At 37.8% G+C, this 17,935-nt stretch overlaps 2 protein-coding genes across 2 annotated transcripts; one reads left to right on the forward strand and one right to left on the reverse strand.

Annotated features, from left to right (window-relative positions):
• The first annotated feature begins 1,310 nt into the window (after positions 1–1,310).
• Positions 1,311–12,345, forward strand: LOC141787740 (lactadherin-like). The gene is made up of 10 exons (XM_074666390.1): positions 1,311–1,540; positions 4,094–4,219; positions 4,308–4,439; positions 7,925–8,038; positions 8,162–8,343; positions 8,538–8,693; positions 8,773–8,917; positions 9,579–9,781; positions 9,870–10,025; positions 11,580–12,345. Exons 1-10 carry the CDS (start codon positions 1,465–1,467, stop codon positions 11,721–11,723), a joined length of 1,434 nt encoding a protein of 477 aa, XP_074522491.1. The 5' UTR covers positions 1,311–1,464; the 3' UTR covers positions 11,724–12,345.
• A 1,394-nt stretch (positions 12,346–13,739) lies between these two features.
• LOC141787979 (uncharacterized) lies at positions 13,740–16,276 on the reverse strand. Its single transcript, XM_074666749.1, has 4 exons — positions 16,158–16,276; positions 15,561–15,738; positions 15,229–15,455; positions 13,740–14,739 (listed from the first exon to the last, which is right to left on the reverse strand). Exons 1-4 carry the CDS (start codon positions 16,179–16,181, stop codon positions 14,473–14,475), a joined length of 696 nt encoding a protein of 231 aa, XP_074522850.1. The 5' UTR covers positions 16,182–16,276; the 3' UTR covers positions 13,740–14,472.
• Between the last annotated feature and the right edge of the window lie 1,659 nt (positions 16,277–17,935).

Consider the following 17,935-nt stretch of genomic DNA (forward strand, 5'->3'; position numbering starts at 1 on the left):
GTTGACTAGATCCTTTAGATTTGCACAGTTTTCTAAGATGTCAAGGGGATGAATAGTCATCTTGTTCCTCTCCAAATTAGAAGCAAATCACATAAACAAGCTCATAAATGTCATCTTTAAGGTTTTAAGTGTCAACCTGGACCTCAAATGTTGTTTATGGGTGTATTAATATGTTTGATTTATCATAAACATGAAAATTTGTGCATGAACATGCCTATATGTGTATGTTTTGCATGTTTATGGGCATGAATGCAAAAATGTATTTTCATGGATTGATGCAATAGTGTGTTGGTGCTGTTTGTATTTGGAACGTTGTGCATTTGTGTTTACATGTGGGGTGTATAAAAATAGACTGAGCATTTATTTGTAACAATATGTTAGTAAAGCCAAGCATATGATGTAAGGGGTCTTTGGGTTAAGCTTTACAACTATTGAACGTAGATAATTATATTGGCTTTGTATTGGATTTATAAAGAATTAATATTTATGAAATACTACTATATACAGACACCAAGTAAAAATAAAATAACAAATAGTATGATAGCTCATCAGTGTTACAGGCATTAAGAGAATCTCGAGAAAGAAATATTTGGGAAATACTACTACATACAGACACAAAGTAAAACTATAATGATAAAATCGTTTATAAGTGTCATAGGTATTTAGTGAATGTCGAGAAAGAGATGTTTCTTGTTTGTCTCGGTATGTATATAAAAAGTTGAGTGGATTATTACTTGTTTATTAACAGCAAAGAAGGGGTGGTAATCAATTACTTCATTTTACCCCTTTTTGAGTTAAAGATGAAAAAACAGTTTTTTTTTAAAGGACAAAATTGCTGAAAAAAGAATGAAAAAAAAGTCTTCCAGTATCTCTGCAGATTAGTTCAACATATTATCTTTTCCTGGAACAGACTTCACAGAAAGACCGTCACAAATCTGAGTGTGGGTTGATTCAAATCCCACCCACAATATCAATCCAGGGATGTTACCTTCAGGTTTCCATCATAAAACCGAACATTTAATGTTGTAAATCTTGAATTTCATTATCAAGGTTTAAATTTATTACAATTAATCTTTAGTTCAAAGGAATACGAAATTATCGGACCAGAATGAATTTTCTTGATTTCTTTTAGTTGTAAAAGTTAGCCTAGAAAACAACCCTTCAAAACTAGCCAAAGCACAGCGTGTTATCTGGAATTAAAATGTAAGACAACGTTCTTCCTGTTAATGTCCCTCTCTGTTTACAGACAAAGCTCCACCCCTACAACGTCACATGTTGTTAACCCGGGTATTATAGAAAATCCCGGCGGCACCGGCATTTATCACGTCGTCCTTACTTCACACTTCAGCTTGAATTCTGAAACATCCGACGGCAATTGAAGGCAGCGTCAGTTAGAAGTTTAGCGGCACCGCGTCACTCCGGCCACACACTCCTGCGAAACAAATAAAGTCGGAACAAACAAGTATGGTGCGTCTCGGAAATATAACAGCACTGAATGTAGCTACTTTGACGCTACTGTTTTGCCTGTTTTCAGTCAGAGGTGAGTGTCTTTTCTTTTACTTTACGTATCAGGTCTGGTTTATGTCTGTTTAATGCCCAGACTATGGCTGGCATAAACAAGTATAGCTTCTTCATTAATTGTGGTGGTGCTTCTTATTCGTTAATCCATTACCCGACTTTGTTCAGTTTTTTTTTTCCATTAAACAACAAGACGACTTTGCCACTGAACTGTGCCACCCAGTTATATTTTCCATTCTCATTTTCATGACTCATGAAGATCCAGGTTTTCCATTTTCCTCATGTGTCAATGCCTCTTGATTGTAGAAAAAAAAGTGATCTAAGAAAGGAAATAGGTGTTTTTCCAAATTGTTTTCTCATGCCTTTGATATAACAGCTGTTTCTACACAATAATCACATTTGACACTCATCATTTCCTGTCACTTAATCTTCTTTGAAGAGTCTTGAATATCCAGGGTTTAGTCAATGTATAATATTTAGTCTTTCATCCAAAGGTTGTTATTTTCATGGTAGAATGGGTTATTAAATGTGAGACAACCCTTCTATTACTTTTGAGACTCTGTTATTAGAAGTCCTGTTTTTCAAAGTGGTTATATTCTAAAATGCTGGCTTGAAAAACATGTAGTTTGCAGTGACAGCTTGACAAGGCTTTAGTGAAATGTGGTGTTAATGCATCCAAAAGGAGTAGACTGAGAGTTCGTACACGTTATTTGTGCTTGTTTTATGAAGCATCGTTACCCCTATGGAAGCCTCTAGTGACACACTGAGAAGTGATGCAGATGGTAAGAAGAAAACAACGCCATATGTGGAGCAGTCTGGAGCCAGCTGTCCAATCACCTAGCCTCAAGTTCAACTTTGGGAAATGCTCATGAATCTAATGAAATACTCCAGTTTGACTTAAAAGTTGACTTAACTGCCTGCATGAAGCTGATCTTCTACCATCGTAATGTACCGTAAAAGGACTTCTTTTTTTTTCTTTTTTTTTTCTTTTGCATTTTTTGCCCTTGTTTACCCACCTGTCAGTAGCACAGGTGTGCTGCGTGTCCTCAGCCACTCCTGAGCTGCTGCATTGTCATGTTGTGTAACTGCTCAGTCCAGAAAGAGCATCATGCATCTGTGCAACCTGGCTAATCCTGCAAGCTCTTAATCCTGCACAGAGACACATTATGTTGTCTCTTGTTAGCTGCATAATTTCATTTTACTACGTTTAGATTTCCTATTCTCCTCACGGCTTCTCAACACTGCCTAAAAAAGTACTGAAGAGACCAATTTAATTATTTTTAATTTAATGAAGATTTTACTCAGCTGTAACATATTTAATCATTCACATTTAGATGCTCACTTTTTGGGGCAGTATTAACTGCCATCTCCTGTTATTCAATTTAATAAAATAGGTGCTCCAGTTTTTTTCTCATGCGTTCCAGCTGCAAATCCTGTCTGCCAAGTTCCACTAGGTTTGTCAACAACTGCATGTAGCAGTTTTCCTCAAATGAAACCTTTCAGTATAGAGATGACATCTGCTGAGCCAGCTTTCACACACACTCACTACTGCATTTCTCTGCCTCTGTGAGTCGAGACTTTCCAATAAGAGATAGTCTGCAGTATCAACAAATGTCAAAAGAAAATGCACAGAACAAGCAATCAAGGCAGGGTTCTTTTAAGTTTGATGCAGACTTTGACATGTCCTCTTATGAGTCAATAGACATGCAAAAACCTCAAAGAACATGAGTTATGATTTAGTCACTTTTGGTGCTATACTCTGTGACTCATAAACCTGCACCCTGCCACTCCCACTGGCCGTCTCCTCAATTGTTTGCAGCCAGGACCTGTGAGTCAGCACTCTGGGCCTCACAGCCAAATCTGCAGCTTTGCTGATGTTACATATGGTCAAGCCCAACTTTCACAGCAGATTTTTCCCCTCCCTTGGTCTTAAATAATGTTGGCTATATGAAGATTTGAGTCTTATTTTATCTCCTTCAATGGCTTTGTGGAGTGATTGTTTCCTTTTACAGATTTCTAATGCTTCAAACATCTTGTCAACTCATTTAAAAAATCTCATGAGCAGTTTCTTCAAAATTTAAAATAAAGTTGAAGCCCCTATCTTCAGTTTTTGTCACAGTGATACCTTTTTTGGAATGATCTCTTACTTTGTTGCTGCTTGAATCTAAAAATAGCTCCCTGGCAAATACCCTGAGTTCACCCCTTTCCCAGAATGACTTTAGACCCCCCCTCGGTCTGAGTAAGACCTGATCTGTTGACCTGTGGCTTAAACTTTAAGAGTTAAGAGGGCAGCAGCTACAGCATAACAAGATCAGGAGGCCACACGTTTCATCCAGAAGATACTGTGAGGGATTCAAAACAACAGCATGTGCTGTAGCTGCACTGCAGTCTACAGTTGCTCCTGGCAGTGATAATGTGTGATGCTCATCACATGCCAACCTAGTAACAGAAAGTTGCTGAAATGCCAGGGCATCAGAAGTATTTGTTTTTCTATGGTGCTATAGTTTCGTAATAGCTCTATATCTAGTTTCATATATTTAACTTCCTGTTATCTTTCTGTATCTTCTTTGTTCAGGTGACTACTGTAAGGTGAATTTTTGCCATAATGGAGCAACATGTGTGACAGGAGTGGGAGACGACCCATTCATCTGCATCTGCGCAGATGGCTTTGCAGGAGACACCTGCAACCTGACAGAGACAGGTACAGCAAAAAGGACCCTTCTTTAAATGCAAAGAATACATAGTTGATATTTTACTGACTGATCCCTGGCTCTTTTTCTGTCTCCCAGGACCCTGCAGTCCGAACCCCTGCAAGAATGATGGGTCCTGTGAGGTCATCTCTCCAACCAGACGAGGAGATGTTTTCAATGAGTACATCTGCAAGTGCCAGCCGGGCTTCGAGGGAGTGCACTGTCAGATCAGTGAGTTGCCTGGCTGCTTCTCTTATCTTGTGTTGCTTTAAGATGCACTTTAATAACCACCATTCATTTCTTACAATAACGTGGAAAATAATCAGAAAAGCTTTTATGAGCTCTGTTTATTGTGGAATAATTGGGATTCCCTTGCAGCATCTACAAAGGTCATAACTTCTCCCTTTGGGGTCAAAAGTGCAAGCCTGACATCAAATACAGAAAAAATATGCTTTTTAAAAATCAGACAAAACCTGGGCCATGGGTCAGCTAATATAATTCACAAAAGCAATCTATCATGGGCTTCCATGTAACATCTGTTTGGTCATTCAGAAAAGTGAAAAAGCTGGAAATGGCTGTGGCTCCTCCTCAAAACGTATTGACTGAGTCTTAATGTTCAACTATGTTATGCTGTAGCAAATAGCAAAGCTTCTACATATGGAAAAAATACAAATGGTTGACCCTTTACAACAAAAAGCAAGTAATATATGAGCAATTCATGCCACATTCCATCCAAACTAGTCGATAGGCAGCATTACACCGATAACAGTCCAGTCCACTTTGAGCGGTTTTCTCTCTGAGCATGAGCGTTGAGGTTTTTCCATCCTGTCATAGCATTAGCACAGAAAGAGACGTGTAGTCACTTCAGCAGTTTCATGAAAGGCCCTCTTTCAGACGATCCTGCGGCCATTCAGTTTGGCTAATTAACAAAACCCCACTCCAAGTCTCTTTAGCATGCAGAGGCCGTCCCCTCAGGTTCAACACTGCATCTGTTTGTGCTCCAGATTCAACTAATCAGCTGAGGAATTTGATAATAATAAAATCCATCATATCCTCTTATTTTATTGACTAAGTTGGCTCAGAGGTGTTGCTGAAGTTTAGAGTTTTGAGGAGAGGAAATAAATGATTTTTCAGGAATTGGGAATACTTTATTAATCCCAAGAAGGAGTTTGGTAAAGTTTCATCTTTTTCAAAATCCTTGAGGAAATGACTCACTCACTTTGTTTTGGCTTGTTAAAAAATAGATCCACCATAAACTTTGTTTGTATGACAGTTAAAACACAACTTAACAAATTAAAGAGGTCTGTTTTATAACTATGGTTTAAAGGCAGGACTTTATTCCTGCCTTGAGGAAAGAGACTTTTTTTTGTGAATGAACAGCTCATCCAAAAGCCCACAACCTGACCACCAAATGTAGTGTTTGTGCAGTGCGGGCGTCTACTCCCTAACATTTTCTATATTTGAGTCAGTCAGACGTCATAGACGAGGCAAGAATAAACAGATGTCCCAAATATTATGTGCAGTAAGTGGGGAAACAAAAGTTTCAAGTTAAGAAAAAAACATGAATTGATAGATAAATAGTGTTTTTTTTTTTATTTCAGCATTAAAAGTAGATGTCATGTCAACAATGTTTCAAAACAAGTGTAAGTAATCCTTGAGGAAACCAGTAAAGCTATTTTACAGTCATCTCCTGATGAGATCATCAGCTGTGTTGAGCCAGTTTTTTTACAGACATAAAGTTATTTGTTTCTGAGAGTTGACAAATCCTCTTAGTGCTTACAGGAATGAGAATTAAACAGGCCCATGTGCTCTTACGTCGACTTCTTCTCTTTAATTCTGGAGTCTGGAAGTACTTCCTAGGGTGAACATGACAGAGAGAAATGAAATCCATTTTTAAGGATGCAGTTAGTTTCTGTTCGGGAGTATTATTACCTGTCAATTTGGTGAAGTTAAGCTTCATCGTGTGATGTATTAGTTTTTATTACTCACGTATATCACAGTAAGTATATGTGGGTGAGGCTAGAATTTGGAATAGAATAGAATATTATTTTATTGATCTCCCATAGGTGATTTTTTTTGCCACAGCAGCTCACAAAAAAGTGCAATAAATGCAATAACAATAAAAATAGAATAGTAATAGAATATGACTATGAAATAAGAAATCTGAAGAAATATATAAAAGTAGAAAAAAAAATACAATTTACATGAAAACAAATAAGTACAGAACAAGATCAGTTCAGTACTGGGATGATGTGCACAAGTAACAGATGGATGGATACTTGGCTTTCGGCTAACTTTAGCATACTTTCAGAAGTATTAAATGATAGTCATTGTCCCTAAATTAAATAAAAATACAAAAGTGTGCAGACAGGTGAGTTTATGTTGTACACACAAACTAGGAGTGCTACAGTGGAAAGATTTCTTCAATCAGTAGAGGATAAAAAAAAAGAAGTTATTTTCAAACAGCCTGATGTAGCTCTGTCTTGTATTTATTTCATAAAATCCACTTATAATTCACAACTTGTAAGGTCACCTTTATAAGCAAGGAATCCGATACATTAATTGATCAAATTTACACAGTGCAGCAATGAAAAATTCAAATATAAGCTGAAAAAATAGATATACTGCCCCCTTCAGGGTGTTTTTGGTAGAGGAATTATCAATCCATTAAAAAATGGATTAGTTTATTTTCAGCTTTTGCCTGTCCTCACTTTGGCAAAACCCAAACATATTTTTCTCTGAAAAAACAAACAAACAAAACAGGTAAAAGTTTCATGGCACAACCCTAACTAAGTGTTTTAATGCATTTAAAGATGTATTTTGGTTTTTAAGTGGATCTGCTTGAACAAACATGATGTATGGTTTGAAGCAGTGACAGCTGTCCCATTACTTGGGCTAGGGTGACTGAAACTTTATCAACATTTTAAAAAGGTTAAAAACCAATAATATTTGAAAAAAGAATCACTGTTTTAACCAGATGAAGAAACTATTATTTCAAATGGCCCTTTTATAACACAGGGCTGCTGTTTTTCTGTCTCATCAACCAGTTACCTTTACTCACATGCTGCCCTCTGGACTCAAGACTTAATTCATGTTAATATTTTACACTGCTGATGTTAAACCATTCAGACATTCTGTGCAAGCCTGCCACCCTGTGGGGAAAAAACAGCATTACATGAGCTGTGTTCATGAGGGATGAAGGAAGTGATTTGCTTTAATGCCATGGCAGTGTCTGAATTGGAACACTATTTTAACTCCCAGCTGAAACATAAATTATTTATGAAAAGCAGACTTTCTTCTGTTTTTCTACTCCACACAGTCGCTTGTGTGTTCATTGTCTCACTCGTCCAATATCACACAAAGTGTAAAAACAGACATGACCTTTCACCGGCTGTGCTATTTAAACGTATCACTTGGAGTGTCTTTGCCTTGCGATTGTTTCTGAGAAAAACAGTAAATTGCAACAATAAACACTAGATTTAGATATCAGACAGTACTCTGGCAGCTCCCATACTCCTACAAGGAGCACAAAAACAGCTGATAGAGGGCCCAGCGTCTCCACACCACACCCACCAGGCTGCACACAGAGGAAAGAAAAATTACTCCAAATAATTGGATTCTTTTCTTGACTCTAGGGTTTTACATGTTATTCTACTTGTTCTTGAATTAAGTTAACAAAGAGTTTAAAATTAAAGCAAGTTTTTGTTTGTTTTCAGATGTGAATGACTGTGTTGACCAGCCCTGTACGAACGGAGGGATATGCCGAGATCTCGATGGTGACTACACCTGTCAGTGTCCCTCTCCATATGTGGGGAAGCAGTGCCAGCTACGTATGTACACACACACACATTTATCTTAACTGTTAAGAAGTTTAGTGATAATTAAGTAGCACTAAAGAGAAGTTACTAACATGAGATACTTTCACCCTAAATGATTTAATAACTGTGTCCCAGGTTGCATCTCTCTGTTGGGGATGGAGGGAGGAGCCATCGTAGAGTCCCAGATTTCATCCTCTTCAGTGCACTTCGGCATTCTGGGTCTTCAGCGGTGGGGACCGGAGTTGGCTCGACTCAACAACCAAGGCATCGTCAACGCCTGGACGTCTGCCGCCCACGACAGAAACCCCTGGATTGAGGTGAGAGCAGTGAGCACTTTAAAGTGAAGAGTACGGATACCGATACAGGTTTTCTGTTTGTTTTTCTTGAGGCACACAAATATGTGGGGGTTAGAAGACTGATCGTGTAATGTATAACTTATGTGCTTTCCAAGAAGTCTCTTCAGGACTTGAAATCATGAGCCTTATCAACACTCTTTTCTTTCCAACAACAGATTAATTTGCAGAAGAAAATGCGTCTCACAGGAATCATCACTCAGGGTGCCAGTCGTATGGGCACAGCTGAGTACATCAAAGCCTTTAAGGTGTCGAGCAGCTTTGATGGAAAAGTTTATACCACGTACAGGCTGGATGGTCAGCGCAGAGACATGGTGAGTGGACTCTTTCTTATAATCATATTTTGGGCTCTTGTACCAGTGGATGCTAATTTCCTGTATTTTTGTGCGCCAGGTTTTCGTGGGTAATACAGATAACGAGAGCACAAAGACAAACCTTTTTGACCCTCCCATCGTGGCTCAGTTCATTCGCATCATCCCTGTGGTTTGTCGTAGGGCTTGTACTCTGCGCATGGAGCTGGTGGGCTGTGAACTTAACGGTAAACGTACAGAAAACACTACTGTTATCAACACAGCAGATTGAAACAACTTTATAAAACAAAAAAAGTTATAGCCCTTGAACTCTCCTTTTGGTTCAGTGGTTAAAAATATGTGTGAATTCTGTCCTCTTGTTTGTTTGACTGTGTTGTTTCCTTCTTTCTGTGGTTACTCTGACAAACATAATGACAGAGGAAAAGAGTTCATCTGCATTGCATGGCCTCCATCGTGCTGTGGTCATAAAGACAATGTTTACTTAAACAGTGTCTGTGGCTAGACCTCAACATGCTACTGTAAAAGCAGTAAATCTAAGTACAGGCAGAAACATAAACACATAACACTGTGTGTGTTTTCATCCTCCATCCTTTAGTCTTTGGTTTTCTTTGAATGTAGAGGCAAAAACATTTACAGAGAAAATGTGATCATTGAACCCAAGCTGCATGTAAACCAGTTTGCAGAGTGCTATCTTTTTCTCTGCCTCCTTCTGTTTCTTCTCTTTGGTCCTTTTGGGTTTAAGATTTAATTCAATCGCTTCTTTTCGAGTTCTTAAAAGGGATGAAGGCTAATTCATCTTCCTTTGGGTGTAATCATTTCTCCTTCTCTCTTTCTGTCGCTTGTGGTTTCCCCCCTTCTCCATCTTTCCATCTACTCTTTGAATCACAGTTTATTCGAACACGGCAGGTTGCTCAGCCCCTCTGGGAATGAAGTCTCGCCTCATCTCAGACGGGCAGCTCACAGCCTCCAGCACTTTCCGCACGTGGGGCATCGACACCTTCACGTGGCACCCTCAGTTTGCCCGGCTGGATAAGCAGGGAAAGACCAACGCCTGGTCCCCTGCTAACAACAACCGCTCTGAGTGGATACAGGTCAGCTACAGAACCTCAGTGTTAAAATTCTCCTTCATAACCTCAGAGATGTTTCAGGGTCTCACAGTTTCATTTTCTTCTTCAACAGGTTGATCTGGAGAAGACAAAGCGCCTCACAGGCATCATCACTCAGGGGGCTAAAGACTTTGGTGTGGTGCAGTTTGTGTCTGTTTTTAAAGTGGCCTACAGTAACGATGGAGAGTCCTGGAGTATAGTAAAGGAGGCTATGACTGGAAATGACAAGGTAAGGCTTAAATCTTACATCAAAAATTTCAAAAGAATACAAAAAAATCAGTTTATAAAAGAAAAAAAATCTAAAAACAACACAACGTAACCCTCTGACTTGTAATGATGCAGAGTTTCACAAGTCCCCTGTCTCAGCTTTTTACCTTGTTTTGTTTCAACTTTAAATTCAAACAAGTTTTCCTGTATTTGAAATTTACTACAAATAATACATTTCTATGAAACCCCTTAGGATCAGGTACTTCTAACTTCCTTAAGATTACAGATTTTTTTTCCTAGTTTGTTTGTTTGTCTGTTTGTTAACCAACCAGTAAAATGTCCTGATTTATTCATATTACTCCTCCTATCATCCCGTCGTTATGACACTCTGAAAGTCTTTGGGGTCTGAGTAATTCCATGCACTGAATGTTGGAGAAGAAATCTGTGTCTTAGTTAATGATATCAATCAACTACAGAATAGAATGGTGGCAAAAGCAGATAAATGAAAGACTTTAGAGTAGAGACTGGTGCACATCTATAAAAGATGATTATTAATACAAGTTTAAAACTTAAAAATGAGCTCATGTATCACAATAGTGAAAAAAATGTATGCTGTTAAAATAAATGAATAAAAAGGAAAGACTTAAAGTTAAAGATAATCAAAGCACAGTGTTCATTATCTTTATGAGAACAAGTTTTGTTATTAGTTTGTATATAATTCTGATACTGAACACTAGGTGGAGCTAAGTGCCATCAGGTGTGAACGGCAGACTAAACTTGTTACAATAGCACCCCTCAGTGACTGATTGAGACCCTTTTTAGGTTTTTGAAAGTAGTCTTTATAGTTTCTTTTTCGTTTTCTTTCATGAAAAACAAATGCCAGAGATATTTTTTATAAACTTATTTAATCTCAAATGAATCACAGAAGGCCATTAAGACAAATGTTCAAGTTGAAGCAGCAAAAACAATTTCAAACGGGTAATTTAAGTATGAATTTTTCAACTCATTCATTTTATTATTATTATTTTAAGATTTTTTTAATGTAGTATCTTCAATCGTGTAAAAAGTGAAAAAAAAAATGAAACAGAACATTAGTGAATTAACTTGAACCAAACTCATAAATCCCTCCAACACCTAAACGGACGGAAGTCTTTTGGCTTTGATGTTCTTCAATCTTCAATGAAATGTACACAGCACTGTTTTATGATGGATGTGTCACAAACATCAATAAAACCCCCAAATAACCATTTTGGCTCCAAAACTGCATGACTTTGCGATCTTGAAATATTTGAAGGCCCACAGTCTGAAGCTCGGTCTGCGTCTTTGAACAAGAATAGAAATCTTTTTCCATCTGTGTATTTTTTTGTGGTGATGTACGTGGATGATTCAATATAACAGGTTCTTACAGAGCAAAGAACCAGTTGACTCATGACATAACATAATGCTTGGCTGTTATCTGGATGCTCTTGATATCTGGGCTTGTCACAGCCCAGACTTATATGCGCTAAACTTACAGCACATTTTGCTCAATGAGTAATTACGTAATCCTGATCAATACTTTTACATTCATCTGCAGCTCTTCCAGGGAAACATCGATAACAACACCCACAGGAAGAATCTATTTGAGCCTCCGTTTTACGCCCGGTACGTCAGAGTCCTGCCCTGGGAATGGCATGAACGCATCACTTTACGTATGGAGCTGCTGGGCTGTGATGATTAGAAACTCAACAATCAACCATCCATCTGAGCTCCATCCTTACTCACCATGTCTTCAGAGAAACAGCTGCTGGCTGCTGGGACTGTTAACACTTGTAGCACTTTCTGACTTTTTATGATGTTGATGTTATTAGAATTATTTGAATGATCAGAGGGTTTAAACTTCTCTTTTTTAAATCTCAAATGTATTTCAGGTTTTCTAACATCTGCTGACCTGATGCTCATATCTTTTAAAAATGCTCGTCCTCCTTGTGCTGTCCCAAACCAGTTAACACCCCTACTTTTTATGTTTGTTAAATTCTGAAACGAACAGCTGTCAAACTATGACTTACTAAATGTGTTATTTTGCATGTTTTAATTGCTTACATAATAACACAAGGCCTGTGCAATATAGAAAATTGTTTATTCTGAAGGAGTAAAATGATGTCTGAGAGTAGAGTTAGGTTCACTTCAACATTTAAGCTGCTGCAGGCTGTAGAGATTTTTTCAAGAATTCTGTTTTTTTGCTACTAAAGTAAAGCAGGGTTTCAGCCTCATTCTTCAATAAAATTTCATTTTAATTTCATTCTTTTTGCAACAAATGTGAATAGAAATATCTGTAGAAAAAGAGAAACATTGTTTTTTATTCATTGTCAATCTTGAACTAAGATCTTATATTAAATGTTGAAAAAAAACTGTGCGTGTGTGTGTTTGTTGTTAACCAAGACACAAAATATGCTGTGGACATAAAATATGAAGAGAAACTTGAATACATTATATACATTTTGCCCCTACTATGGGACTTAAAGACTCTTGTAGTCACATAGTTTGATCACTTATGGAGGTTTTCTGATTTTTTTCTTCCCAAATCTAACATGAAATGGAGTCACAGAGGGACTTTGAGTTTGAACTGAAGTTCTCAGATGAACTAGATTTAAACTTTTTAAAGATATTTTCTTTCCTGTGCAAACCACCCCAAACAAACATTGATGTTGTGGGTTTTCTCCACAGTGGTTTACCTGGCTTTGGCTGTCTGTTTACTGAAGTAATTGCATCCTTCTGTCCGCACATCTCCCGGCTGAACTCACTGCCCCAGTATGCTTGACCTCAGGCAAAAGGTTTCAGTCTGCACAGAAAATCTCTGACACACTGAATCTGTTTTGACTGTGTTGGTCCACAGCTGTATGTGAATGTATATTCCAAGCATGTTTTCAGCCCCAAAGAGAAAGTATGTCCCCTATAAAGATCTGAAGGCTTTGACAAAAACATTAGAGTCCCTCACCACAACAAACATCTGTCTTACAGAATTCATGAGGGGTACAAACATGATTTTTTACACTAAGTTAATGTTTGTATTGGCTACAACAGAAAACTGTAAAATGAGTTCCTGATATGAAATAGTTATAGTTTGGCTGCATTATGGAAAAGAAAGAGTTGAGATATAATACTACAATAAAATATGTATTAAGAGATATACAACATTATATTTTTAAGAATACAATTCTTTAAAGAAAAAAAGCAGGTCCAAGTTGCCTGACAGCATTCATACATACCTATAGTAACTATTTAGTGATGTAAAAACTTCACACAAAGCATCCCAAAGTTATCATGAGAACATGTTGAAAATTTTAATTTTTTATTGCAACTAACACTGTCACAAATGATGCACCACCCCTACAGCAAGCAGTAAAACATGGGTTTGATTTCACTGCATTGCACAGATTGCTGAGACAATGTGTTGTTGAGCTTCAAACCTAAGATGCAAAGAAAGTACAGTTATGTGTGTAGTGTGTATGTAGCATAGGATTAAAATCAGACAATGACAAGTATGTAAGTTAATAAATTCCTAAAGGCAATGTTTTTTTCATGCATGTTTAAAAGATCATTTCTTGCCTTTGTAATGCGTGTAACAGGGTGTTATCATTTCAGCTATTACACAGACCATCTTCAAATTGCTTACTTTGATAAAGCATTTTTGCCTTGTTTTTTCTGAAAGAGAAATCAGTTTTTTACCTTTTAATCTAAATATTGAAGTCTGATCAAGATTTGCTGAATGACCCCCATTTCTTTTTATTTAAAATTAATTTCTATTTCTTAAGAATGCCAACTTATTTTGGACAAGATATATTCTTCACAATCCTGCAAATGTTCGTCTTTATTCACACACTGAATATCTGCATGCTGTACAAAAGTAAACCTATCTCAACCAAGAAAGGGTTTACACTGGATGACATACAACACACTGAGAGATCAATCCTAGTCCCAACAGGAGCTTTATTTGAGTAAACTCATGTAAAACTTAACAAAAAAAGCATCTTGGAAACAAACTAGGAGACATATCCTCCATCATATGTCTGAGGTAGGCTTTAGCAATCTAACTGAAGTTCTCGTTGGAAAAGTTAACAAAAAAATTAAAAACAAAACAACAGTCTCTAACCTAAACAGTTTGCTTCAATACAAACGTGTAAACTGGCATAAAAACATAGATTGTTTTCTATCACAGTAAATACTAAATTCTGCTTTGTTTACAGTTGCATTACGCACAGGATTGAACTGATGACTTAATGCACAAATCTTTCCGTGTTTAATTCTGCTCACTTTTAGCTTGCTTTTGCAGACATATCAGTAGATTGGTACTCAGCAGTTTTTAGTGAAAGAGGTAATAGGGCTTTTCAGCTGAGGCAGTGTTATCAAGGAGTATGCTTTTTCCATGACAATGTATGGCAGGTACAATCGCCATTATAAAACTCATTGTGCTCATGTATGAACCCTTTCTATTCAAACTCTGCTTCAAAGAGGAGTCTCTCAATTTTCATCCTGACTCTGGCTTTTTTCTCAGGGGACAACTTTTTGAATATTTTCACCAGGTACATGAAATAGAATTCGTCACAGTCTTGAGGTTTATCCAAGTCCGTCTGGACAATTTGGTCACATTTAGATGAGCCGGACCCAAATGTTTCATCGCAGTCGGAGGTGGTTGCTGAGTGGCTGCTGTGATTGTCTGAACCCCAGTTCATGTCTTTGAAGTCAATGTTGCTCTCCTGTGAGGACATGAAAAATGTTTTGAGGACAAAATCTTACTATGATGTAAACAGTCTTATCACACAAGCAAGTTGGGGCTACTTTGCTTTTGGGGACATTATTTATTTTGATTCCCGAGTTTGTCAAATATGTTAAAAGCATTTTCACCAAGAATGGTCATCTTTATTTGGTCTATTCTTCCCTGCTACAGACAGAAAAAACTCTGCTTATCATAAAATAAGATATCTCTTCCTAACATGCTGCAGTGTGACAAAGTCATCTTTTCAGACTATAACAGAAATAAGAAATTTGTGACAATTGTAGGTTCAAGTTATTTAATGAAGCAAACTCACTTAATAAAAAAACTACACAATACACCAGACTAACACCCTCAAAGTGTTGCTAGCAGCAGTCCATGTTCGAAAAGTAAAAAAAAAAAATGAAACAGAAGACATATTACCAATATGAGAAGCTTCTAGCATATGTGAAGTGCATGGTCACAGTCTTACCATGTTAAATGAAGGGATTTCATCCCTTTGAGGGATGAGCAAAGGAGCCATCGGTCTTTCGGTCCGGCCATTCACGGATAGTGTTTGGGCACTCGACTGTTTGGCATTTCGACATGATTGTATATGTTTCTTAAAATCTATCCTCCTTATCAGCGTTTGTGAGCAGAACAAACAGTGGAAATGGGTCTGGCTTCTGCACCCCAGCCCACATTTGTGGATTGTGTATTCTGAAAATAGAATGAGGGACTCAGTGAAAGGGTGAAATACAAATTGAGTAATATTGCAGACAGTCATTTGACATGAAGACATAAAGAAAATGTTTAAGCCCTTACCTCCAGCAAAAACTGCTGTCCTGAAATGCAGGGTCAAATGCTCACTGATCTTGGAGTATTTTGAGGGCTTGAACAGAGCCGGAGAACAAAATGGACAATGATATCTGCTAGGGGTGCAGCAGTTGATGCACTTTTGCACAGTGGGAAAGGAAAGGCTCTTCTGGATGGATACATGAACCTACAGAAAAGAGAAAGAGACATGGCAAGTTTTACCGAAATCAAACTGAAACAGTGCCACTCAACATGGAAACGGTCTTACTCTGCATTACCAGGTTTTACGTCGTTTGTTGGGATTTTTACTCGTGTTGAATACTTCGACTTTATTCTATGTTTTAAATATTGACATCGGATCCCCCGAATAAGTATTCAACTAAGTTGAGAGTAAACATCGAAAAAAAACACATTTTTAAATTAGCTGGAGCTAGTTCGCTAACAACCTGAAAGTTACTCCGCTGAACAATGGGAAGGAGTCATAAAGATACCTTCTTTGAAGTCTGCAGTTAAGTGTAACTGCATAGCTGACACGGTTGTTGACAACAAGTGAGACAAGTTATTTTTTACGATGAAAAACTGATATTTCTTTTTTCATTTGCTTACTTGTAGCTGCTGAGAATGGTCCATTGTTTCAAAGAAAACGTGTGCTGTTAGACTTCTTTTCTCACACTTGTTGTTGAGGTGATTCTTCTTCTTGTCCAAGATTACTGGCGGATCACATCCGTCATTTAAGATGCACACTGCCACCTAGCGTACCTGAGTACGTAATGCCATGGTTTGCAAAGCCATAAAACCATAGCCATAAACAGGGGCGTAGCTACAATAAGGCAAACACAGGCATTGCCCGGGCCCCAAGATTCCCAGGGGCCCCCAAAGCATCTCTTAAAAACTGATTTATGAAGTTCTCTTCAATTGAAAGCATTTCTTTGTTTCTAAATCTTACTTCACATGCTTCAAAATACATCAAAAGGCTTAATCTTTAATGGTGGTTTTGGGTACCCCCCTCCATTCTTATTCAATGGGCTATTCCATGTTACAACACATCTGAAAATTTGATTCAGGAAGAAAGCGGTAAAAAACACTTTTTTCCCCCCATTTTTTTCTTATTTTCAACCAAGTCGGAAATAAAAACAATGTTGCTCTGAGATCTGAGATAAACATATAAGACTTTTAGAATTTCAAGGACTTTATCTAGCCCAGGAAATAGGATAATTTTCTCTAAATCAAACTTTTTGAGTTGGTGATAAAAAATTATTGAACAAAATCTCTTTTGTGGATACATAACTCATTGAACAGGGGGTCAAATAAAAATACATTAACTTTAAAATGATAGTACCAAAAAGTATGGTAACTGTAATTATCACCTCTTTCAGTAGATTTTTTTCCAGTTTTATGTTGTGCTTGATATTTACATATTTTTTCTTTACTAAATTTTTTTTTTTTTTCAATATTTACCTATTGTAATGTTTTTCACTTCATAGTTTCTTGTTTGTTGCTGTTACTCTGTAAATTCCCCACTGTGAGACAAATAAGCTGTCAATTGACCATAAAAGATTTCAAATCCAGGACAAAGTGGACTAAATTATGTAATCACTTATTTTCAAAATCAAACTAAAGTACAGAACTTGAGGGAAAAGCATTTAGTTGCGTTAAGTTACCATGTACAAGATTAGCACTGTCTCATGCCTTGATTCTGGGAAAGAGACAGTGGACCCAGGGACGGCCAGTCTAGCTCTGAGGAAGACGAGTTACAAGGACATGGAGGGCCCCATTGACTGGGTTTGCCCATAGGGTTTGCCTTGGGCCCCCAAACAACCAAATACGCCCCTGGCCATAAGAAAGAGTAGACGCCGCATCGGCTGCTCGGGCGCAAGGAGTACGGCAGCCATCCTGGTCCAGTCAAACTAGCTGTAAACATAGACAGAACTTCAAGATGCCAGAACATTTGGGAGAAAGCAAATCAGCTGTGGCAGACTAGATGGGATAAGGAGGAAAAGGGTCGGCACTTCTACCAAATACAATGTAGCATTAAAGGACAGGAAGTTAGGAGTAGCAGCAGGAGGGATGAAATAGTGTGGATGAGGCTTAGGTTGGGACATTGTGCACTGAATAAAACACTGAAGATGATAGGGAGGCACCAAACAGGGCTATGTGAAGGGTGTGGGGAGGAGGAAGAATCAGTGGAACATGTATTACTGTGGTGTAGGGCATATGAAGAATATAGGAGAGAATTGAGGAGCAAAATGAGGAGTGTGGGGATTCTGGGATTTGAAATGAAGTATATACTTAGTGAGGGTGGTGGAGCTACTTTAAAGATGGTGGTGGAGTTTCTCAAGAGCATAAGGATATATGATAGATTATAAGGATAAGGGGTTTAGGAT

This window comes from Halichoeres trimaculatus, unplaced genomic scaffold (assembly GCF_033239565.1).
Source record: "Halichoeres trimaculatus isolate MK-OKI-2021-1 unplaced genomic scaffold, fHalTri1.1 fHalTri1_scaffold_3, whole genome shotgun sequence".
Taxonomy (NCBI): Eukaryota; Metazoa; Chordata; class Actinopteri; order Labriformes; family Labridae; genus Halichoeres; species Halichoeres trimaculatus.